This window comes from Primulina huaijiensis, chromosome 18 (genome assembly GCF_012295235.1).
Source record: "Primulina huaijiensis isolate GDHJ02 chromosome 18, ASM1229523v2, whole genome shotgun sequence".
In the NCBI taxonomy this organism is placed as follows: domain Eukaryota; kingdom Viridiplantae; phylum Streptophyta; class Magnoliopsida; order Lamiales; family Gesneriaceae; genus Primulina; species Primulina huaijiensis.
The window spans coordinates 4985434-5010066 of NC_133323.1; the positions used below are offsets into that span (position 1 = coordinate 4985434).

General features: G+C 35.3%; 2 protein-coding genes and 1 long non-coding RNA gene across 5 annotated transcripts; 2 read left to right on the plus strand and 1 right to left on the minus strand.

Moving 5' to 3' along the window:
* Positions 1 to 682: 682 nt before the first annotated feature.
* LOC140964226 (proteasome activator subunit 4-like) lies at positions 683 to 20487 on the plus strand. 3 transcript variants are annotated; one of them, XM_073423814.1, is made up of 35 exons: positions 683 to 1216; positions 2865 to 2967; positions 3067 to 3179; positions 6217 to 6339; positions 7247 to 7348; positions 7438 to 7603; positions 8080 to 8196; positions 8285 to 8352; positions 8452 to 8553; positions 8627 to 8843; positions 9024 to 9257; positions 9332 to 9459; positions 9590 to 9707; positions 9796 to 10017; positions 10096 to 10251; positions 11262 to 11338; positions 11450 to 11658; positions 12042 to 12258; positions 12356 to 12435; positions 12513 to 12630; positions 12703 to 12873; positions 13126 to 13291; positions 13373 to 13416; positions 13507 to 13549; positions 13676 to 13821; positions 14038 to 14132; positions 14314 to 15212; positions 16217 to 16495; positions 16597 to 16692; positions 17603 to 17781; positions 18211 to 18292; positions 18445 to 18569; positions 19406 to 19498; positions 20040 to 20193; positions 20298 to 20487. In XM_073423814.1, the coding sequence occupies exons 1-35, from the start codon at positions 1056 to 1058 to the stop codon at positions 20337 to 20339; spliced, it is 5445 nt and encodes a 1814-aa protein (XP_073279915.1). In that variant the 5' UTR covers positions 683 to 1055; the 3' UTR covers positions 20340 to 20487. The 3 variants fall into 3 exon arrangements, with proteins under 3 accessions (XP_073279915.1, XP_073279916.1, XP_073279917.1); XM_073423815.1 differs by having other exon boundaries at positions 684 to 1216; positions 9799 to 10017; XM_073423816.1 differs by lacking the exons at positions 683 to 1216; positions 2865 to 2967; positions 3067 to 3179; positions 6217 to 6339 and having other exon boundaries at positions 7438 to 7542.
* Positions 20488 to 20534: 47 nt separating this feature from the next.
* Positions 20535 to 21978, minus strand: LOC140964227 (transcription factor MYB80-like). The gene is made up of 3 exons (XM_073423817.1): positions 21636 to 21978; positions 21394 to 21523; positions 20535 to 21240 (listed from the first exon to the last, which is right to left on the minus strand). The coding sequence occupies exons 1-3, from the start codon at positions 21976 to 21978 to the stop codon at positions 20535 to 20537; spliced, it is 1179 nt and encodes a 392-aa protein (XP_073279918.1).
* On the plus strand, positions 20750 to 24041 carry LOC140964229 (uncharacterized). The gene is made up of 3 exons (XR_012172847.1): positions 20750 to 20870; positions 20966 to 22062; positions 23980 to 24041. It is a non-coding gene; the product is annotated as an uncharacterized lncRNA (long non-coding RNA).
* The last annotated feature ends 592 nt before the right edge of the window (positions 24042 to 24633 follow it).

Here is a 24633-nt window from a genome sequence, read left to right on the forward strand (position 1 = left end):
CTTGAATATATATTTTAAATTATTTATTACTTGTTACTTATTATAATTTTTAATTCCATTTTTATTAAGATTTTAAAGAAATATTCATAATTTTTTTAAATCAAATCGATATTCGTGTAGAGATTTTAGAGAGATATTATGTTTTCGCAAAAGAAAAATAAATACTTAGGGATCCAAGTCAGATACAATGGAGTTTCGTATATAAAACTTCGGCTCAAAATTGAAGTTTTAATGTTCGCCCATATATATGATAGGATATAAGTAATATCGTATTAATGTTATGAAATGATTTTGTTTCGAGTATGATATATAAAATTTTAAAATATTGAGAGAATATCTTATTTGTTTATAGTTTAATAATTTTGTTTAATCTCAATCAAAGTTAAGGTGATTTAGAAAATTTTTTTGAATGTCATGTTAAATTTATTAAGAAGAATGTTGACAATAAAAAAAATTAATTATACAATCTCTTCAAAAATTGATCAATTTGTACGATGTTCGAGATGGAATGAATAACCAATCTTTTCCGTTCAAGTGTATACACATTTACTATTTAAATATTAATTTTGAGACGAATATTAAATTTAGATTCAATTATAACAATCTCTTCGGTTATGTATTCAGTTTTTTTTTTTTTTTTTAAAAAAAAAACTTTGCCTAGTCGCATATCGAAAAGGCCCTTGCTGAGCCCTGAGTCGAGGCGAAATCTCGTATAACACGTTTTTTCGACACAGCCGCAGGTTCTTGTCAGGCCGTCACCGGTCCTCCGCCGCGCCACCCCTGCCCTCGCCAGTCCCAACTAGAAACCACCAAAGTCAACGCCGCTTCAAACCGCCAATCACCGGTATCTCCGGTTGCCCGTTGTCTTTTTTTTTTTTTTCCTCCTTTCATTTCTTGTGAAAAAAGAAAGGAAACGAAGACCGACTAAAGACAAGTATATAAGCACTAGTACAACTAACCCCCGGCTTAAGCTTTCTATACTGCTACTTTACATCGCCGCTCAGGTTTTTCCCCCGATTCGGAATTTTATTACGACAACGATTCAACTGCGGAGGATGCATCTCTACAATGCATGGTTGCCGCCTCCAGTGGCTGAGGAATCGAAGCGAGAGAAGCTGGCTTTTGCTGGAATCGTTCAGTCTGTTAAGGAGTTGTACAATCCAGACGATCCTGAATCCGTTTATGCTACTCTTAAATGGGTCTCCATTCTTGACCTGTAAAGTGTTATAACGCTCAATTTTTTTTATCTTTCTCAGCTTAATCGCTTTTAATTTAATTGTGTTGCCCTTGGCAAATCGTTGTTTCTGTGATTGCTTGAATCTGCGATTTTGTGATGCACTGAGTTTTGGTTTGGCAGTCGTGCTCAATTCGGTATTCAATTAATCATTTTGGTACTTTTGGCTTCCATTTTCCATTGGACAAGTCAAGTGTGTGGTCATACCGCTCCAGTGTTTAGCAAAACTGGACGAGTGAGAGAATGGTTCTTGACTGGAATAGGAATCTTTTCCCGGGGACAAAAGAGTTTTGGTTGAGATACTGATTATTTACTGATATAATATAGTGAAAAAAGTTTCAAGGTTCAACAAAAAATTTATAACGTGTTGTTCTTTGTCTAGCAACATTGTTTCCTCCTTCGCTCTCTACCACCATCCCTCTCTCTTATTATGCACATGCGTGGTGTTCTATTTCATTTGATTTTGAGATTGATTGTTTGCTCATAAGTGCATGTACTGTATAGAATATTTTTGTGTTGGTGATTATGTGAATTTGGAACTTCGTAATTGGTCGAATGTTTTCACTAGTTGAGTTCAACTAAGTAGTTAACCAGGCTTGTATTTATTAAAAGTTCCCCGTCCTCTCTGTCACCCTTTGTTTTGACCTTAAGCTATGGGCCTCATTAGTTCTGTTATACCTATATACCATTCAGAATCTCAGATAGTGCAGTATTATAATTACAATGATTAATCATCTTGCCTTCATTATTCGGATGTAAAAATGGAAGGCCTGTGAGCCAGTGGTACTCGACCAGAGCACAATTTTCCACCCCAGAATATTTCAATGTTTTATTGATACAACATCCCAATACCAGAGGAGATTCCAACACATTCCTTGTTCAAATGTGCCAGATTAAACTGAGTGCTAGGACTGTAGAAACAGCAGATGTCCTGTTTATCTACAGGGGATGCTCTTGACTCATTATTGTGATCCTAAAGTTTACTCTTGTTAGACATTGATGCATATCAAGGTTTTATTTGTTTTTTAATTATTCCAGCTTGGTCATGCACCACATCTTTTTTTATTTTGCATTCCTACAACTATGGTCATTGTGTACCTTTTTAAATAGATATCACATTAATCAGCTGACGACATCTTGTCAATTAATTGACTTGATTTTAGAACAAATTTCTTTATCTGAACAGATCTAGAGGTTTTGCTTTATTATTTTGATATTCCTATTTTGGCATACATCATTTAATAACTAAATGGATCTGAAGGTTTTGTTATTTGCCTCAGTTATTCCTAGTTTTTATGCACTTTGTGTTGATTCATTTATTTTTAGTTTTTGTGGATGGATCTCGAGGTTTTGTTTTACCAGATTTGGTTATTATCTTGTTGTGCACTATAATCAGCTCTATGGTTATTTATATCTCTAAGAGGTTTTCTGTTTTGTGTTAGTTTTTTTCTCTTTTGTCCTGTAATTTGTGATTAACAGTGTAAATTGACATCTGCATGTTCGTTTGCTCTATTCATCTCTGTCAAACTTTATTCAGGCCATCAAGTTCATGTTAAGTTAATTTTTTTTAATGAGCAGTGACGTGTATGTCTGTTTGATTGATAAAGTTTACTCTTCATTCATTGAGCAGTTTTGTAAAGGCCAAGAGTGAGCTATCTGTCGAAGATGTCTCTGCCATTGCAGAAATTGGAATGAGACTGTTTCAAATATCAGAGAACAAGCTTCATGCTCAGGTGAGGATATCTGTTATGCGAGTTTCTGCTGGAGGTCTTGTCCACAAATTTTAACACGTGCTCTGATTTTTTTTTTTTTGGATGTGATTTCTTTATTAGGTTAGATGGGGAAACTTTCTAGTAAGACTGTTGAACAAATACAGGATACAACTGTCCATGAAAGTTCAGTGGAGGCCTCTATATGAAGTTTTGGTTCACACACATTTTACAAGGTGAGATCATATTTGTGAATTTCGTGATTTTATTCTACAACACACTCTGAGCTATTTGGTGTTAGTGGCACAATTATGTTATCAACCTCGGTTCATTTAGCATTGGTAAAGCTAACACTGCACTTGTCAACTTTTGTCTTGGAGTCTAGTAAAGAACACGTACAGTAGCCATGAATGAGAAAAACTTAAAAGATTTCTTATTATTTTTTCTCTATTACAACACATTACAGAACTCTGTAGTCTGTATATATGGATTGAGTAGGGCAGAATATTCTCCTAATTTTGGGCCTATACATAAAAAATAATTGATATACCTAAACCATAACATAAATAAAGAGATCTAATCAAATCTTTCTATTATTTGCAATATATCAATCAAATTTTCTACATCCTCCCTCAACTTGGTGCATAGACATCAATCATGTCCAACTTGTCGACATAGGATTCCAATTTTGGCTCGAAGTGTGCTTTTGTCAACACATCAGCAATTTGTTGTTTTTCGGTGACAAAAGCCATGCATTTTATTCCATTTTCCAATTTATCCTTGATGAAATGTCTGTCAACCTCAATGTGCTTGGTCTGTTAATGTTGGACTGGGTTATTTGCGATGCTTATGGCTGACTTATTATCACAATATAATATCACTAGAGCCTTGAACTCCAACTCCAGCACTCGTTTTATCCACAATATTTCACGAACTCCATTTGCCATGGCTCTAAACTCAGCCTATGTACTACTTCGTGCGACATCCTGATTTTGCTTCGCCAAGCAACAAGATTCCCACATACAAAGGTAAAATAACCTGTTGAGTTGTAGACCCAACCTAGTCTGGATTAGAGAACTTTTCCACACTTCATTGCTCCTTTTTTTGAATAATAATCCCATACCTGGAGAACTCTTCGAATATCTCAAAATCTATACACCATTTCCATATTCTCCTCATAAGGAGCATGCATAAACTGACTCACAACACTGACAACAAAGACAATATCTGATCTTGTATGAGATAGATATATTGGTCTTGTATGAGATAGATATATGAGTTCTTCCACAAGCATTGATATCTACCTTTAGCTATTGGAACTCTTTCTGTGATTTCTCTTTATTTTTTATTAGGATCCATCGGTATATCACTTGGCTTGTAACCAGATATTCCAGTTTCTTTGAGAACATATTTCCTCCGAGATACTGAAATCTCTTTCTTTGATATGACTACCATCGGTATATCACTTGTATAAGCATTGATAACATTAGGATCCATCGGTATATCACTTGTATAAGCATTGATAACATTATTTCATCATAACTGATCCAAAATTAGAGATTAGACATTGCACACATGGTAACTTTCGTTGTTTACCCATGGCTGCCAAGAAGTGGTTGACACATCAAAAGCTGTGGCTTTAGAAAATTTTCGTGTTTGGGCTAAGAACATGAGGAAGTCATAGATGAGAACTTTGTGGATTGAAAAAGGCTATACAATTGCTCCAATTGCTCCTTACTGAAAGAGGGGGCTGTTGATTGATTAACGACTTAGGCTTCCAATTAGGAGGTCTTTCATGCAAATTCCAACACTTTCTCATGTGTCGTGGTGCATTACAGCGACCACGCCACATCTTTCCCCCTTCTTATTTTGTCGGCCTTCAGTTATGAGTTTAATAGATTTCACTGACTCCAAGTAGTTCCTTCTGTTCAATTTTTGAACAGTTGACTTGGAGTATTATCCATTCTGCTTGGATTTAACGACCCAGGCTGCGGAGGTGGCTTCTGTGTTTTTGTGGTCATCGCATCTGACAAAGAGTTGGATGCCATTGCAAAGTAGAAAAGAAAAAACAGGAAAAGGAATTATCAGTCTATGGTAAACCCTAGCTCTCGTACCGTGAAGGAATACGTACAATAGCCATGAATGAGAAAAACTTAAAAGGATTTCTTATTATTTTTTTCTCTATTACAATGCATTACAGAACTCAGTATATATGGACTAAGTAGGGCAGAATATTCTCCTAATTTTGGGCCTATACATAATCTGTTAATCGATATACCTAAACAATATAAATAAAAAGATTTAATCACATCTTGGGACTTTCACTTTAGGAGGGCAGTCAGAGATGATGAACTCATTCAGTTGTCCGAGTTATTAGGGGTGATAGAGAGGGTTAGGTTGATTGAGGGGTAGACGATTTCCGAGTGTGGCGAGGGTCTAATTCATCTGGGGTTTTTACAGTCAAATCATTCTTCGAGTCTTTTTTCCAAAGTTCTACTTTTCCACTTTTTCCTCTACTTAATCAAATTTGGAAGGTTCCGGTCCCGAAAAAAATTGAGGTATTCTCATGGATAGCTGCTCAGGGTAAGCTATCGACCTCGGAGGTGATGCAAATAAAGTGGCCCTCAATTGCTATTTGTCCAAGTTGGTGTGTTTTGTGTCGAAATGACTCAGATAGTCAGAATCATATGCTCATCCATTGTCCATTCACGAGAGGTTTGTGGGATAAGGCGTTGAAAGAACTTGAGTTGATATGGATGATGCCGGAATCAACAAGGGATTTATTTGCTATGGATCTAGGACAGCTGACAGGCACCAGGGGAAGAACATTTTGGCGTGTCGTGGTTCAGTGCATTTGTTGGTGTGTATGGCTGGAAAGAAATAGAAGAATTTTTGAAGACAAGGAAGAAACAAGAGAATAATGTTGGGAAAGAATAAAGATATCAGTGGCCATGTGGATCGGCACTCATGAAGATTTCAAGAATGTCTCCATATTTGATATAATGCGAGATTGGGCTTTTGTTTATCATTAAAATGTAACGTGTCGTGTACTTATCCATATAGTGGATCACTAGTCCGCTAATGTAAATTGACACAATATTATTAATAAAAATATCGTTTCTTATAAAAAAAATGCAACAATTATAGAGAACTATCAATTTGTTAACCACAAATTTTTTTTTCAGAATTCTGTGCTTTACGGCATTTTCTGGTGTCTTCTACTGTAGTTTGCAAATAGTATGCATACAAATTAAGTCTCAATTTTTGATTCAGGAATGCTGGCCCAGAAGGATGGAGATTGAGACAACGACATTTCGAGACGGTAACTTCTCTTGTTCGATCTTGTCGGAGATTTTTCCCTTCAGGTTCTGCATTAGAGATATGGTCTGAATTCAGGTATTTCTGTTGTTTATTTTCTTTGAAATTTAGTTTTTAATGTTTGCAATGCTAAATCACGAGTTTGGCCTAATCAATATCAGGGGGATAAATGAGTTGAAGTAATCTGCATAATAAAAATTTATGTTTCTTGTGTAGTTGAAATTGTGCTACTCATTTAATTTGACCAGATCATGTGATGTGTGCAACATAGATTCTAGTGCACGTCGTGGATACAATTTAAATGACTCACCTTCTGAGTACTGGAAAAAAAAGATGAGCTTTGTCACTTCATGTCGTTATAGATGAAAAGCAGATTTTATAGGTCACTGGACTGAGTTATTTTTTGCTTAGATGCCGCGTTGCACACAAATAGGGTTTTCTTGTGTCTGACTTATGCTCAGGAAATATTGGAAATATTTTCCAAGTTAGCTTATAAATGTTTCGTACCCAGTGGAGATTACTTCTCAGGTTTATTGGCTGCTTTTATTTTTGATTTGTTTACTTTGTTCTTTGAATGGTTGACTGTAGGTGAAATAGTTCGTTAATCTTTTGATTTCTAGCTTAATCATTACTGGTAAATTCAATTTGAGTTTAGTTACCTATTTATTATGTTATTTCTTATAAGTGAACACAAATTTTTAATTTTCGGTTGTGATATAATTTCTTCAAGAAACCGTATGTTCAAATAATAGCCATTTGTTCTAGTCTAATATGTAGATTTTTCTGTTCAATGATTTTTTCTCTATTTTAGTCCTGAATTTTGCTTCTGATCTCTTGAGTCGCTATTATTCATTGTTCAATAATATTTCTAAGAGAAACAGCAACTTTGGCCTTTCAATTACATTCTTCCGATGTGTTCGATGATATTTTTTTTATCTCAAATGTTAGTTTAACACATGCTTTGTTGGATGAAATACATTTTCAGATCTCTAATGGAAAATCCATGGCATAATGCTTCTTTTGAAGGTGCTGGATTTTTGCGTCTTTTCCTTCCTACAAACATTGAAAATAAGGATTTCTTTCAGCGGTAAACGGCTGCATTGTTTTTGTAAATTATTTTGTGATGACTTAGGCGTGGCTTCATCGTTGGCTTGATTTTCCCCCCTTTCATTGCAGGGAATGGGTGGAAATATGTTTAGATCATTGGGGTTCAATACCAAACTGCCAATTCTGGAATAGCCAATGGGCCTCTGTTACAGCTCGTGTCATAAAGAGCTACAGGTTCATTAACTGGGAGGATTTCACACCAGTTTTATTCAATATATACTTGAATATTTTTGAGGTAGAATCTGTTTAGTTAACAGTTTTAGATGTTGTATTCCCATTTTTTAACTGTTAATATACATGTTACTGGGGATTTTCTACTTCATTAATGATTAACATGAGATTCCTCAAAGTGTCCCTTGAGAACTAGGCGCTGCCATAGAAGTCAACTGACCACCAGTTAATATGTCCTCAGTAGGTTTTAACAGGAAGTTTGGCAGACTGGCTTGAGCTCTAGAGTTCAGATTTTGTTTATACTTTTTAAATATATATTTGATGTTATTTTCGGTCTGCTTTCTCTCTCTCCTTTTCCTGAGATCTGTTTTGAGTTTTGAGGAATAGAAAGTATTTCATTTCCAGTCATTGTTTAGTTGATATAAAAGTATCAAAGACACATTTATGGATGAGTATATTGTTGCAATCAATGCAAAGTCATGCAACATTTGTTCGAGGAACTTATGTTCTGAAATGAGTGCATGCATGATATATGTGTAGGTGCCTGTGGCAAATGGGAGTGGTTCATGTCCTTTTTCTGTAGATGTTCCCCGGAACACGAGATTTCTATTTGCAAATCGAACCGGCACACCATCAAAGGCAGTTGCTAAATCAATTGTAAGGCTTGTGTTTACGACCTCAATCTAGAAATGACCATTGGACTTGAAGTAATCGTTTTCATTACTTCATCTGATTGCTAATGCAGGTGTATCTGTTGAAACCTGGTAGCTTGGCTCAAAAGCACTTTGACAATTTGGTCAACCTTTTAGAGCAGTTTGTTTTCTAGAATTCTATTTACAGTCCTTTTTCTTTTTATACAAAGTCTTGGTTTTTCACTTCACGATTTATATGTTCTGTTTTTCAACTTTTTAGATATTACCATCCTTCAAATGGTGGTCATTGGACTTATTCATTAGAACGGTTTTTGTTTCACTTGGTGAATTTATTCCAGAAGCGGTTGCATCAGGAGCATTTGTAAGTTTTCTTCAACACGAGTACTATTATGCAATAACGTGATATGCTTTTTTGACAACGGTTATTGTTTCAGGAGTAAAGATGCCAGTGAGCAATCTGAACTATTCATTACCCAGGTTGATAAGGTTTCTTTTATAAACACCGTGCTGAAGTTGATTGATCGGGGTCAGTATAGCAAAAACGAGCAGCTTTCTGAAACAGTTTCCGCCGCAACTTCTATTTTGTCATACATAGAGCCATCATTGGTTCTGCCGTTTTTGGTGTCTAGGTTTCACATGGCATTGGAGACTGTAAGTTGCATATATGAGTTAACAATTCCACATTTTGGCAAGATAACTGCCTTTTGCTCTATCTCCACTTCTAAATCGTCATCACAATTTATGTCGGAGACAGCAGCTTAAAGTTAAAAATCTATTTTTTTGTTGTCGTGCTGGCTACTTTATTCATTATGAATTTGATGGTATTATCAGATGACTGCCACTCACCAGTTGAAGAGTGCCGTGACATCTATAGCTTTCTCTGGGCGAGCACTGTTTTTAAGTTCTTTAGCACCCTTGGATGTGAATTCAACTAGTGTTAGTGGACCTGATTCATATGCTGATCTGCTGATGGTTGCTTTGTCCAACACATTACTTGGTATGGATGCCAATGATCCTCCTAAAACCCTGGCCACCATGCAACTGATCGGTTCCTTATTTTCCAGTGTGAGGGCTCTTTTCACGACACATCTTTAAGGCATAAGCTGTTCAGACTTGGCTCAATCATCTTTTGTTTGTAGATGTCTACCTTGGAAGATAATATGAATGGAGCTTCACTGATTCCTTCAATTCGCTTCTCGGAGTGGCTTGATGAGTTCTTATGTCGACTATTTTCCTTACTTCAACACCTGGAACCTAGTGGTGTCCTGTAAGCAATAATATGATAGCTCACTTTTTATCTTGTTGCTTATGCACACATTTACATATGCATGTGCAGTCTGTGGCAATAAGTACCAGCTTAACATTTCCTTTGGTCTAATTAGCCATACTTACTGCAGTAATGAAGGCATTTATTCACCAGCAAGTGCAGGGACTTTCCTGGTTGAGGATGGTCCCTACTACTTTTGCATGCTTGAAATTATGCTTGGCAGGCTCTCAGATTCCCTCTACAAGCAGGTGATTTGGATATCAATGAGGAAATGATTTTCTTTATGTTTCAGTTTTTATTTGAAAATATTGTTGTGAAACTGTACATAATAACCAGCAGGCACTTAAAAAAATTTCCACATTTGTTGCTACAAATATTCTTCCTGGAGCAATTGCAGAGGTTGGACTGCTTTGTTGTGCTTGTGTTCATGCAAATCCACAAGAAGCTGTTGTTCAGCTCATTAAACCAATTTTAGAGTCAGTTATGTCCTCATTGAAGGCAACACCAGCCACTGGTTTTGGAAGTGGCGCAACTTCAATTGCCTTATCCTCTAGCAAGGTTTTCCTTCTCTAAATGACTCCGATAAGTTCAAGTCCCACCAGGATATTTTATCAGCATATACTTGTGTTTCTTTAGGTCAAAGGCACTCTATCACCAGCTCTTGAGACAGCAATTGTTTATCAGTTGAAAGTTCTTTCAGTTGCAATATGTTATGGTGGTCCGATGCTGCTGCATTATGGGAAACAATTCAAAGAAGTTATTGTTTCTGCATTTGATTCAACATCTTGGAAGGTTTTTCTTCTATCTTATTGACATGAATCTTAGAGAGTTCTGCACATCACGCATGGTCTAAGTAGTTTGTTTAACACTTGAAAGGTAGCTGAGGGAAATTTTCACGCATGAATTTTAGAGGCTACTAAGCTAGTAAGATTCATTAATTACATATTTCTCTAGTATCAGGAATCTCCAATGCTATGCCCCCAAGTTCTACATGTTTAATATCTCAACTGATTATTGGATATAGGTGTATTCAAGTAGGGAACAGATAAGGTAAAAAAATCAAGATTGAGAACACAAAAAGTGGGAGTTTATCATGAGTTGATGTTTGGATTTTGAAAAGAGACATGCAACTATTTCTGAAGGTGTGGTAGGAAAGATGATTCCCGAAATTATGTTACTCTTGATCCAAGGCATGGAGATATTAGATGACCTGCGTATTCCTGTTGGTGTTTGGTTTTTGAGGATGCTAGATTTATTTTTCCCCATCATGATCGCAAGCTGATTTGAATAGCATTTGTTTTAGTGTGGTTTTTTTATGGTCAAATTATGGTTGGTTTCTTGCTAATTATACAATATGGAGTAACTCAGCCGGAATCTACTGACCGGAGAAAGTGGGTCATCTGACTATTTGACAGCACACATTGAATCTGAATCTTATTTTTGGTTTATTGCGACTTCATGCATTTGGTATCCATGCTAATTAATATTTGTATGCCTTAATGGAGTCATGGAAATGTTAATATTATTTTTTTGTACTTCCATGGTAAGTGATCTAGAACTTAACTCAAGCAGAATTTAGTGAGCAGAGAAATTATTCGGTCACTCATAATTAGACATCAAATAACAACCCGTATTCTTATATAGGTGTATAATTCCTTCATGCACTTGAGATGGTAATTGGATTAGTATGCCTCGGTGGAGTTGCGGACATGTTATCTATTCTTTTGGGGAAATTAATTGTTGACGATACCTGTTCTTGGAGTTCCAAATTTAATATCCATAAAGTTTTGAATAAATTGCAGGTCAATGGGGCTGGTGATCACGTCCTCCGTTCTCTTCTAGGGAGCCTTGTTCATTATTATCCCATGGATCAGTACAAGTATGCCAACTCTTTCACAATTGGTTCAGATACTTTATGCAGAATGTAGGCAACCATATGTCAGTCCACACACTCGTTTCTTACATTTGGTGTAATATCATGTCTTTTTAGGTGTGTTTCGACTTACTCTTTTGCTACTTCACTGGAGGAATGGATCAATACAAAAGATTTTCCTCATGATAAGCCACCGAAGTCACCAAACTGGCATGTACCTACCAAGGAAGAAATTCAATTTGCAAATGAGCTACTGAAAATGCACTTTGAAAATGCCATGGATGACCTGTTAACAATATGTCAATCTAAAATGCACTCTGATGCAGGTAGTACCTGGTTGGCCGTTGGTCATCTGAAATTAGTTTACCTGAGCATGTAGCTTTCTTAAATGCTCTATTTACCAGACTGTTAGGTACTACTGTGGAGCTTTATACCATGAAGTTATATATACGATAATTTGGTGAGATACACATGCATGCATAATTGTGTTTATGTGTCTGTTATCTAAGGTTCTAGTGATGTTTGTATGTTATCATTGTGGAATGTATTACACAAATGATTTCATGAAACCTTGATATCTAGTTTGCATTTGTGTAGCAAGAAAATAAACACAAGTTTTCTTTCGTTTTTCTTTTCTGAGTCATCAGTAAAAGATTCTAAAGTTTCTTTGCAGTCTTATTGACTGATTGATTTGTACTTTAACCACCAGGAGAAGAGAAAGATCACTTGAAAGTGACGCTTCTGCGTGTTGACTCTTCGTTGCAAGGTGTTCTATCATGTTTGCCTGATTTTGCACCATCATATCGGAATGGAATGGGCAACGATGCAGGCTCTGTTCATTTTTTGATTGCTGGAGCAACAGGTTCATGTATTGGTAGCTCAGAATTACGACAAAAAGCTGCTGATGTCATGCACGAAACTTGCAAGTACATTTAGTTTATTTCTTTCTCTGCTAGCGTTGTCTCCTTGAAATCATGTTAGATGCTAGCTTATCTGAAACTCATAATTGTTGCAAACTTGCAGATATTTGTTGAAGGAGAAGTCTGATGACAGCATTTTATTACTACTCGTTATTCGTATAATGGACACATTAGGAAATTATGGTGGGGAAACCTGTTAGACATTTTCATACTTGTTGGTGTTTGATATCATACAGATTATTTCTTGGTAAATCCTTCAGGAAGTGGTGAATACGAGGAGTGGTCAAATCACAAGCAAACCTGGAAACTGGAGTCAACTGCCATTGTAGAACCTCCAATCAATTTTATTTTGTCATCTCACTGTAAAGGAAAAAGAAGGTAATGAATCAACTGTTATATCCTGTTGATATATTGAGGCATGTGTATTTTGACGCTGAGTTTGTCATATAGGCCTCGGTGGGCACTTATAGACAAAGCTTATATGCACAACACGTGGAGATCATCACAGTCATCATATCATTTATACCGTACTTCTGGGAACATTTTTCCATCAGACCATTTGACTCTGCTTATGGGCGATCTTCTTAAGCTCGCTTTGCACAATTACGAAACAGTTAGAGGGTATGTATATTACATCTTTTTTCCCATCTTTGTTTCTGTGCTTGAATGATGTGGAAATTGAGAGATTGAGAAGGTTCCTCTAATCTCATTGTGTCACTATTATATGTCGAATTCTAAGTTCAGCATTTTTGAGTGTAGTCAAACCTTTCTCCTCTCTCATTATGTCAATGAACATGTAATTACAACCAAAACTTCTCCACTTCCTTTTTCATTGATTATTGTTTACTTTTAAATTGTTTGTAATGTCCTCAGAATGGCAACAAAGTGTCTCCTCAAAATGATGAAAAGGTGGCCATCAACAATTTCAAATTGTGTGCTCACTCTTTCTGAAAACTTGAGAAATCCTAGCTCGCCTGAAAATGCAGTATTAGGTTCTTGTGCAATACTTTCATCCCAAACTGTTCTCAAGCGTTTAACGGTACCACTTTTTGAAGACTTTACGTCAAACACTGTAAAGTAACTACTGTCTAATTCTTCTCTTCTTCTCCCTTAAATCCAGGACATAAAGTCTCTTTCTTCATTCCTTTGCGGAATTTTGTTCAGGTAACATTTTATGATGTTTATTTAGTTTTCGCCCCAAATATCGGTTTTCAGTAAATGATACGTGTTTGATTAACTTCTTGTTGATTGAAGTTCTCACCATGAATCACTGAAGGCTCAGAAAGCAATCACCGAGGTGAGATTGTTTGATTCATTCCACTTTCCCTGAGTTTAAGCCAGTTTAAATTTTCAAGGTTACCCCTCAAGGAGTTCTTTGATAACATATGCTATACGTGAATAACATTAGATGTGATGATAACAGCTTTTTGTCAAGTATAACATTTATTTTCTGGGAGTATCAAGAAGCATTTCCCGGGCAACTGGCAGTCACGCAGATGGGACTGATTTTGCAGATCTGATTACTGAGATTGGTTCTATGAGTTTTGAAAGCTCCAACTTGCATTGGCGGTACATATTGTTCTTGTTGATGTTTATTGGAATTACTGTTACTTCTATTTTTTTAACGAGTTTTATTGATACTATTGCTGCAATATCAACAGCTTAGGTCATAGAATATACAATGTCAGGCATTATGCATATCCGCTATTGCTTTGCGGCTGTGGTTACTTTTTTTTTGGTGTGCATAACTACAAATTGGATTAATTTATTTTACTTTAATTTCAGGTATAATTTAATGGCTAATAGAGTTCTACTGTTGCTGGCTATGGCATCTAGAAACGATCCAAATTCATCTATAGAAGTTTTGAGTGAAATTGCTGGTTTGTAATTAATATCTTGTGATGCCTACTATATCTTATTGTGATAAGCTGAAAATTTGTTTCTTATCGTTTTACTACTTTATTATCCATTGCATTTTCTGTCTGCTGTTTAATTAGTAAAATTATTGCATGATTCACAATTTCCTCTGATTCCATAATTTTCAAATCCTTTCCATTTCAGGTCACTTTTTGAAGAATCTGAAAAGTCATCTACCACAAACCCGGATACTGGCAATTTCTGCTCTAAACACACTTTTGAAAGAGTCACCGTACAAACTTCCTGAACATAACATAAATGTTACCGGTGAATTGCAGAGAGATGCCAAGTCATCCCTTGAAGGAGCTTTGACGGATATTTTTCAGGAAGAAGGATTTTTTAACGAGATTTTAAATAGCCTTTCTCATGTTCATATTTTCACAGACGCGGATGGTGCCAGTTCTAGAGAGAATTATGGAAACACTTCCTTGCAAAGTTTTGCTGACAAGTCAATGACTCGTTTCTATTTTGATTTTTCTGCTGCCTGGCCTCGTACCCCTAGTTGGATTTCTTTATTCGGAAGTGATACTTTTTACTCGAGCTTTGCACGGATTTTTAAACGGCTTATTCAAGAATGCGGCATGCCTGTTTTACTTGCACTAAAAAGTTCTTTAGTGGATTTTGCGGATGCTAAGGAGAGGTCAAAGCAATGTGTTGCTGCTGAGGCTTTTGCTGGAGTTCTGCATGCCGATGTTTCCGGCATCTCAGAAGCATGGGATAGCTGGATGGAGGTCAAATTGCAGAACATTATCCATGCACCCTCTGTGGAATCTATTCCAGAGTGGACGGCTAGTATTCGCTATGCAGTCACTGGGAAGGGAAAATCTGGAACCAGGGTTCCTCGTTTGAGGCATCAAGTAATTGGCTGTCTGATGAAACCTTTACCTCAGACAGTTGCTACTTCTGTAATTTCCAAACGCTATACTTTTCTTTCAGCAGCTTTCATTGAAGTATCTCCACCACGAATGCCTGAACTTGAAGTTCAGATGCATTATGAACTTGTAAATGAATTGCTGAGTAATATGAGTCACTCGTCTGCACAAGTGAGTAAAATTATTTCCTTTACACATGCTTGAGAGTGTGTGATGTCGCTTTCTTGTTGTCGAACTAAGTGCTTTATTTTTTTCCTGGCCTATGGTTATTGATTTTTTTTTAGACTAGTATTCTGAAAATGGATTATTCTTTTAGTAATTTCCATGAGCAATTATCTTCTCCTTCGAGATGACCAAGATATGGGTAAGAATTAAATTAGGGTTTTGTGGTATAATATCTTTTCGTCTAAGCTTGAAAATTGATGACCAAAGATTGTTGTGATTTAACTGTGCCTTAAAGTTGGGCTTGTGGGGAAAAAGTATCTATTTGGGATGATAGGTGTATATCCAGTAATCTAGAAAGGGATTTTAGTCAAACCCTGAGCGGAAGCAATTTTTTACATTTCTCTAGTCTTTGTCGAACTTTCTCTTCATGCGTTTGGCCATCCAGTCAATGATTTTATTTTAGCAATATTTTATTTACTTTTAGTGAATTATCTTGATTATACAATAACAAATGATTATTGAGAACAATAGTCTCTCTCTTCAATTTTAACCTCTTTACTACTTCGATTCCATATTTTAGTTATTGATGGTCTTCATCTTTCTTGCGATCCATTTTCTCTTGCTCGTGGGCTCGCTATATCAAAAAATTCTGCTTCAATTCTTCTTTGAAAGTTGTTGGCTTTGTCTAATAAAACTATGTTCGTAATGTTTTTGATGGGATGTTTCTTCTTGTCGTCTTTGGCAAGCAACTGGATCATCAATTATCTGAAATATTTTTTTGATAGTTCTGAAATAGTATGGTTGTTTTCAATACTTGCAATTTCAACACTGGTAGATCATAAATTTGTCCCATTCGAACTATCTGTTGTGCTGTTTAAATCTACACTGTGAGTGTTCTTAGCAGAAACCATTTTCTCATTCCCATGTCTGGAAAATGTAACTTCTAGCGCTCTTTTACTCACAAAATTTACTGCTATCTTCTGTCAAGTTTATTAGTCTTGTCTGTACAGGTCAGAGAATCTGTTGGTGTTACCCTTGCTATCTTATGCTCAAACCTTCGGCTTCACGCTTCTTTTGGCGATGATCACCTGCATAATGCGGGTACCAAATGTGCGGATATAGGGGTTGCAGAATCTTGGGATCAATTTTTAGTAAAGCATGCTTCTGAACTGGTAGCTAGTATTCAAAACCTTAATGCATTGGAAGCGTTGGTGATTCCAACCAAAAAAATATCTGAGAATGGGATCTCAAATGACCATTCTAAAGTTGCTATAAAATGGATGGAAACGGTACATGTGCTATTAAATTATCATATTTATTTGATTGGTTGGTAGGTAATTGTTGTCACTTTAGTAAAGCAACTAACACGATTTTCTTGCTACATATGTAGTTGTTTCATTTTATGATCTCATCTTTGAAGTCTGGAAGGTCCTCGGTTTTGCTGGATGTTATTGTGCAACTTCTTTTCCCTGTTATATCTTTACAGGTAAATTTTGTCAGGCACCTTTTGAGCTTCTGCAGTGATCTTTTTTCCCATTTTTATTTCCTAATAAAATGCATGTGATGCTGCACAAATTTAATGATTTTCCTATTTATATTATTATTTCGTATTTTGTTGTTTTCTAGAATTATTTTTAAAAATAACTAATATCATTAAAACTAGAATGATGTTAGAACTAGAAATCTAATTGATCAGCACCTGAAAGTGAAGGTCTGGATTAATGTTTGTTCCTTGTGAATGAATAATTTTCTCTTCACCGAAGAGTAGATGAAGTACAAACAATTCAAAATAAATTCACTTTAATATTTTGAAAATTGGATCAATTTATTAATGAATTGTGTTACGGACCCAAAAATAATGGGCCCAAGTCCACGAGCCTTGGAAGTATCTAGAAATGGGGAGGATATATAAATTTGAGTGCGGAGCGTTAGACATTCGGTTATTAATTTGTATATTGTGACTAGCTTTGGCTAGGGAAATACTAGCATTTCTGCTAGGGTTTTGTAACAGAGTGTATCTCTGGGAAAACTTTTTCATTCTATTTGCAATATAGTTTCAGTTCATAAATTTTGTTCATAACAAATTGTTTACATGTTGCATGGTTCAACTAACAGCTGTTTAGATATATGACAATCTCTCAGTTGTCCATCTATTATTTGAAATAATTACACACTGTTATCCCTGATTTCTATCATTAGTTTGTTAATTGTAGTTTTGAGCCAAATAAGCAAGTGCTGCAATGTCATGTTATTAACTTGGTTACAACTCTTAATAGAAGCATCACAAAATGAAAGGTTGTGTTGGCCAGATATTTTACTTTATATCTCTGTTAACAATGCTGTGATGTTTGTTGTGTCCTAAGTCTACAATTAAGCTTGATTATTGTTCCTGATAGGAAACATCGAATAAAGATCTATCGAATTTGGCGAAGGCAGCATTTGAATTATTAAAATGGAGGGTGTTTGGGGAACCCCATCTACGCAAAGCTGTGCCCATTATTCTTTCTTTAGCCGAAGATCCCAATTGGAGAACTCGATCTGCAACTCTGACATTTCTGCGAAGTTTCATGTACAGGTATCCTAGCTGATTTTGAATTGGTATATCTTTATGTAAGGCACATTCAAGATTCTGTATAACGTTCTTGTGTTTTTCTTTTTACACCTTACACCTTTAATTGATTTTCCTACATCACTTTTGTTGAAGAAATTAGATGTGCATTTTTTGAGTATCTAATGAGAGGACTTGGTTTTCTTGCATGTCCAACTATCTAAATTATTTTGTTATGTATGTGTTTTATAATATCTCCCTGCATTCAATAATTGCAAGTTATGATTATTGTACTGATTCTACTTTTAGTCATGATGGTACGTGATGAGTCAGTTTCAAAGGGGCTCTACTTTATTTCGCCAGTGGGAAACTAAGATAGCTGTTAGTTTTAGTATGCCATTGCTAATCTTTGTGATTTCCTATCATTATTTAATATTACTTGCCATCCTGCTACAGGCACACTTTTATTCTCTCCAACACGGACAAACAGCAGATATGGCAGACCATAGAGAAGCTACTGACAGACAATCAAGTTGAGGCAAGTTTCTCATCTGATACATATCTTGTTTACTCGTTTTACAAATTTAGCTAGTGGTATCAGTTTACAAATCATATGGCATAAACAATGATCAGTCAGTCACCTTTCGCAATATGAGTTCTGGCATGTATAATCATCACAAACCTTTTCAGGTTAGGGAGCACGCTGCGGCAGTTTTAGCAGGGTTAATGAAGGGTGGGGATGAATACCTAGTTTATGATTTTCGCAGTAGGGCTTATGGGCAAGCCAATCTTGTACTTAACAAGAGGAAGCAGAGGTGGTTTTCTTGCTTGGACTTTACATATGCCATGCTCTTAATTGACCTCCCTAAGATGATTTTAAGCCCATTCCATATAAAATTTGTCATTCTTTGATTTCTTTGTAATTTTTACATGCTCGTCCTTTCTAGTGAAATGAGTATGCAGTATGGTAGCTTTCTATATTTATTGTTCTCTGAGCTATGTTTAATTTGTTGAGCATTGATAAATGGTTCTTTTATGGATAACATTTTATTTAACATTCAAATAGATATATCCCTAGAAGCTAAAGAAATTTGAACAATTTGGTAGAGCTAATCTTATTTTGTAAGCTGCCTTCACAAGTCATTGATTTATATTGTTGTTTGTGCCTGCTGAATATGCTGTCTTTTTCAGAAATGTTCAAACATATTAAATTTTAGCTCGCTATTTTACCTGATTGAGCATTTAACAGGAAAAAAAATCACTTGCGAACTCAAATCAATTAGAAATTTGGAAAAAAAATCTTCCTTTCTTAATTGTTTTAGTTGTGCTCAAATTGAAGAGTGGTTATCAAATTTATCCTTTATGACATTTCCATCTCCATAATATGGTAATTATTATTGACCAACGGGAATGGTGCTCAATGCAAGGTTATTATTACTCTAATGTGGAATTATTTATTTCGTCGTGTTCCTGTGTATTTCTGTTTATGCAATTTCTTACATATATATATAGCTGGTATTCACATTATCTATGTGAGGAGGAGGCATCTTCAATATGTTGTGGGTTTTGGCTCCTGAAATATCGCAGTTCTTATGCAATCCATGAATCAATGTCTCTGTCCTGATCTTTTATCACTCTTTTGCTCTTACAGAAGCAAGGTTTCTGCAGTTCCCATTGCATCTATTCATGGTTCCATTCTTGCTTTGGCAGCTTGCGTGTTATCGGTTCCTTACGATATGCCCAGGTATGTTCTATTCTGGACATATTTATCTCGCACTAAGACATTCGGGAAAGAGCATAGAAAATTAACAGTGGGCATTATTCTATTGCACACCACAATTTGCTTTATTCATGTTCGAATAATCTAAGATCACAAATTGTAATCTTAGCTTGTATTTCACTGATTACTCAGTATGATGTTCTGTTATTTTCGGGGGTTATTCTGCTTAGTAAATTTGTGTGAAATGAATTTCCATATTAAGATATATGTTAATTAGTCATAGCCTCTGTTTCAAAGATGCTATTTTGTTGAAATTTTCAAACTATTGTGAGTAATTCCATTTGTTAGCTTCGGGCTTATTACCGGTACCATGGCTTTAATTATGAATGTTGGGCAATAATATTTTAGAACCTTGTTCATTTCTTAAAATGAAAGTTGAAAGATGTTTTGATCAGTAAATATATTTTACCCTTATCGATAGTCTAGACACTGTATTGACAAGTGCTTTGATTTTTTGGACAAGTGATTTATATGCAATAGTTAATGATCTAAAATCCTGTCCCAGTTGGTTACCTGACCATGTCACCTTACTGGCTCATTTTGTGTCGGAGCAATCACCCCTGAAGTCTACTGTTACAAAAGCAATTGCAGAGTTCCGTCGCACCCATGCTGACATGTGGAATATTCAAAAAGATTCGTTCACTGAAGAGCAACTCGAGGTATGGCCATATAAGTGATTTCCTTTTCTGCTGTACAGTTGTCTGGTATGAGTAGGAGTCAAACATGAGCTCTTAATTAACGAGTTTATCATCCATTCTTGCAGGTTCTGGCTGATACGTCGTCTTCATCATCATACTTTGCTTGATGTACATTGTATTTTAAAACAGCTCTCCCCTCACCCAAGACCAATAGACAAAAAAGGAATACAGCAAGATATACATTATTTGATATATTTGTAATGATGTAATCACATTATTATTTGAAAGGTTTTATTTACATTTTTTTCTTATCTATGAGTTTGCTATATTTTTATGTGGAATATATTCTCGCCCCATTATTCTTAAAGTATAGGATTGATCAAATCGTCGGATGGCAAATCCCACAAGGAGCAGTCTGAGTTGAAAATACTGGATCCAATTCTTGTTTCTTTTCTGGTTCCGGAGTTCTCCCCTTGTTCATCCTCAAGGTTTTCATGCAAATGACCATGGTGGTCCCCTGCAGTGCATGTGCTCCCAGTGCACAAACTCTGGCTCCATGGAGATACATCCCCATTATTACCGAGAGATGCAAGTTCGTAGTGAAATTCAGAATCTGATCCGGGATAAGCATTATAAGTTCTATCAAGATTCATGGAAGTTGCTCCAAGAGGGTCCCAAGGCTTATTTAGTGGAAACAAGTCAGGCGCTTTTATGGCCTTTGACAACCCAAATTTGATCTTTTCAATTGTATCATCTTTATTATCCTCTGGTTTAATGGAAATATTGTGGTTAGATGGAGCTGTTCCACATTGCTGCATCTGGAGGTCAATACGTCTCTTTGTGAGGAGATGAAGCATTTCATCTTTGAAGCACCCAAGGGCTGCTTCAGCCAAATTCGGAGCCTGTGGTGGTGGAAGTGTGGCTATCTCTGTTATGAGGTGAGAAAATGGCTTGTGTGTAACAGGATCAATTCCCATACCGGAAAGCTTCTTCTTAAGTTTGGTGTTCCAATGATTTTTAACATCATTGTCTGTACGTCCCTGCAGCTGGGCAGCAATTACAGACCATCTGTTTAACACAAGGTAAGCAATCCCTACTGTTAGAAAACCTTTCAGCACTCTTACCCATTTCGTGCCATATCAAACTTACGAATAAAAAATAAATTTTAATTGTATGAATCATTGAATAACTCTATTTTCTGAGCTCGGTATGGGATATTACCGGTTTCCGAGGACCGAGTGAAGGGTTACTATAGTCTGCTCTTCTGCCTCTGAGAATTGCCCTTGTTTGAGGTCTGGACGGAGGTAATTGGTCCATCGCAATCTACAACTCTTCCCACATCTCTGAAGACCTGAAAATTCATATTAAGCAATGAATCAGCCAGCTTGATAAATTTCCTTGAAGATTAGTAATGTTATTCTAATCACATATCAATCCAAGAAAATATTAGATCCGAGGAAAACCTGCATGCTTGGGAATGAGACGCCAATTCCTAGTTCCATTTTGAGCAATGTAGGACGACAGCTTCTGGTCTTCCTCCGGAGTCCATTGCCCTCTTTTGACATTCTCCTTTTCACAGCATGGAATTCTACCCATTTCCAGGTATGAGGTCAACTGCTTTATATGATTTATAGACAGGATATATGAATCTAACGTTTTGTATAGTCGGATGTATATTCTAAAGAGAGAGAATACTGAACATGCCGTCAGTTGGTGATCTTGGGTGTGTATCACACGGTGGACTGGACGTGTAGTTAAATAGAGAGAAACGTATGCACGGTGGTGGTATTGGAGTTGCAAATGCATATAAACTGCATGATTTTATTAAAGAATTCAACGTCCCATTGCTCGTGTGAAGCAGAGGCTGGTAGCTCACCTGCAAGACGCCTGGTCAACTCTCTCTCTCTCAATGTTTTATGTGTGTGTGTTTTGGGGTTGACTGAGGCAACAATAACATGAGGCAAGGAAAGGTGGGTTGGGTGGTTTACAGATTAGATCATACAAAACAACAGGGATTTTTACAGATTTTTCGAAAACTAAGGTTGCTGTCGCTTCATGTTTCTTGCAAAAAAAAATCATGGTTTTGTCTCTATTTGATAAAATATCTCCGTTTGCCTAAGCATTGCAAAGGTTTCCTGCAAGAGTGTATGGTCGGGTTTTATTTACCTCCGTAGACAGACCCACCCGAGTGTGTGTGTCTGTGTCTGTGTCTGTGTCTGTCTGTTTCTGTTTGTGTGTGTGTTTTTGGCTTTTTTTTTTTTTAATTGGGACTTGTGAATTGCAAAGGATTTCTTTTCGGCCCGGTATTTTTATAATGCTAAGCATGTCTTGTTAAGAGGAACTAAAAATTGATTTATATCGGAGATGATGAATTGAACTCACAATCGAACAAATTAGATAAAATCAAGCAGAAGATCATTGAATTTGATTGATGTGAACTTAAAGCCAGTTCTTGATCTCAAGTAAAATTACTAATATTTCTGAAAATATTATTAGAAAATTATGCTAGAAAAGTTTGAGATGCGGATTCAAATCGAAACAACAAATATATATGTGAAAATCATTAATTTGAAATATTTTCATCCAAAATAAAAGTATAAAAGTATGCATGAGCAAAATTTTCAAATATCTTAAATTTTGTTATGGAAAATTCTTGAATTGCTCTACACAAAATTCTTAATATGTGATCTATTTATCATTTTTTTAAAATACCTAAATTTATTTAAATATATGTTGGTTTAGTTTACGAAAAAATAAAAGAATTGTATGCATGTATGTCCACTTATTATTTTTTTTAAATATTTTTACTAGTAATATGATTAATAAAAATAATAACTTTTGGAATGATGATGATATATCCATTGATTATTAGTATTCCAAATGGATATATTATCATTTTAAATATCATCATTATTTTTTTTATTAATCATATCACTAGTAAAAAATAAAAAATAATAAGGGGTTAGACATAACTATACATTTTTTTATTTTTCAAAAACTAAATCAACATATATTTAAATAAATAAATGAATTTTTAAAACTAAAAATAAAAGGAGCAAGAATTTTTTGTCATATTCTAATTATTATTATTATTTCAAATATCATCATCATCATTATTAATCAGTAAAAATAATATCATCATCATCATTATTAATCAGTAAAAATAAAAAATTAGGACAGGTACATACTACATACACACTTTCCTTTACTCTTTCTAAAATTAAACCAACACATATGTAAATAAAAATTAAAAAAAAAACACAAATTCAAAAATTTTGTGTATATAAGTTCAAGATTTTTGCGTATTCCAATTATTGTTATTATTCCAGCTATTATTATTATTATTGTTATTATTATTATTATTAATCATATTACTAATAAAAATAAAAGAAAAATAAATGGACTGACACAAATACACCTTAGTTTTTTTTCTCGAAAACTAAGCCAACACACTTTAAATAAATAAATAATTTTTTTAGATAAATAAAAAGAGTATAATTTTTTTGAAAGATAAATTACCTAATATTTTTTAAATAAAGATTTTTTTAAAAAAAATGTTTGAACGATTCATATTTTAAAATTATTTATCGTTCAAATTAGTGAACTTGAACACCAAACTCTCATTTTTGGTACATGACTTCGAGTCCAATTTTATTAAATAAGGAATGTGGCATTTAAAGAAAAAAAAATTAATTGCAAAAAGAAATAAAAAGCTGCCAGTAGGCTACAACTAATATCAGACGACGTAGCTTTTGTAGTGTCCGCTAATGCTAGCAACGAACGCTGGAAAATCATCCATCCTTTCAGGAGATGGTGCTAGAATCGCCTGCAAGGTTCTTAAACGAGTTCAAGGAAGTGACGTGAAGGCACGGGCGTAGCCACATGAATTAATATCCGGGCTAAAAAGTCCGAGTGACACAAAATTTTTTCAAAAAAATTTTTATGTAAATTTTGTATAATTTTGAAATAATATGATACTAGTCGGGGTAGATCAAATTTAAAATATTAAAATATTCTAGAGTTTAAAATTCTAGTTCGGAAATAACCATATTTTTGACTCCGCCACTACGTGAAGATAGCCTCACTTAGATAAGGAGCTGACGAGATAAACTTGTCTCCGCGTATTTTGGTCAAGTGCTTCTATGCCATATGTGAGCACAATCGATGTGAATAAGAGTTTCTTTTTCCAAAAAGATGATCGGGTCTTGCTTGCATGGAAGCCGATAAGAGGAAATGTTGGCGTTATGAAATATGAGGCTAGATTGGCTGGGGAGTAGGGGTGTTCAAAATTTGGTTTAAACCGAAAAAATCTTAAACCCAAATCGAATAAGATGAAAACCATTTCGAACCGAAAATCGGATTTTTAAATTTAGATATAAAATTTAAAATCGAAGGTTATATAGTTCGATTTCATATTATATTTGACAAAATCAAATCGACAGAAAAAACTAAAATTTCATT

What these genes read in the sequence shown, in the direction of transcription:
- LOC140964227 (XM_073423817.1), bottom strand. Translation starts at nt 21,978, where the DNA reads ATGCATTTGCAACTCCAATACCACCACCGTGCATACGTTTCTCTCTAT. An exon ending in TCTCATTCCCAAGCATGCAG is followed by an intron (nt 21,524 to 21,635) that starts GTTTTCCTCGGA and finishes ATGAATTTTCAG; the next exon opens with GTCTTCAGAGATGTGGGAAG. An exon ending in CACTCGGTCCTCGGAAACCG is followed by an intron (nt 21,241 to 21,393) that starts GTAATATCCCAT and finishes TGTGTTAAACAG; the next exon opens with ATGGTCTGTAATTGCTGCCC.
- LOC140964226 (XM_073423814.1), top strand. Translation starts at nt 1,056, where the DNA reads ATGCATCTCTACAATGCATGGTTGCCGCCTCCAGTGGCTGAGGAATCG. An exon ending in TCGGTTCCTTATTTTCCAGT is followed by an intron (nt 9,258 to 9,331) that starts GTGAGGGCTCTT and finishes TTTTGTTTGTAG; the next exon opens with ATGTCTACCTTGGAAGATAA. An exon ending in CTTAACAAGAGGAAGCAGAG is followed by an intron (nt 18,570 to 19,405) that starts GTGGTTTTCTTG and finishes TTGCTCTTACAG; the next exon opens with AAGCAAGGTTTCTGCAGTTC.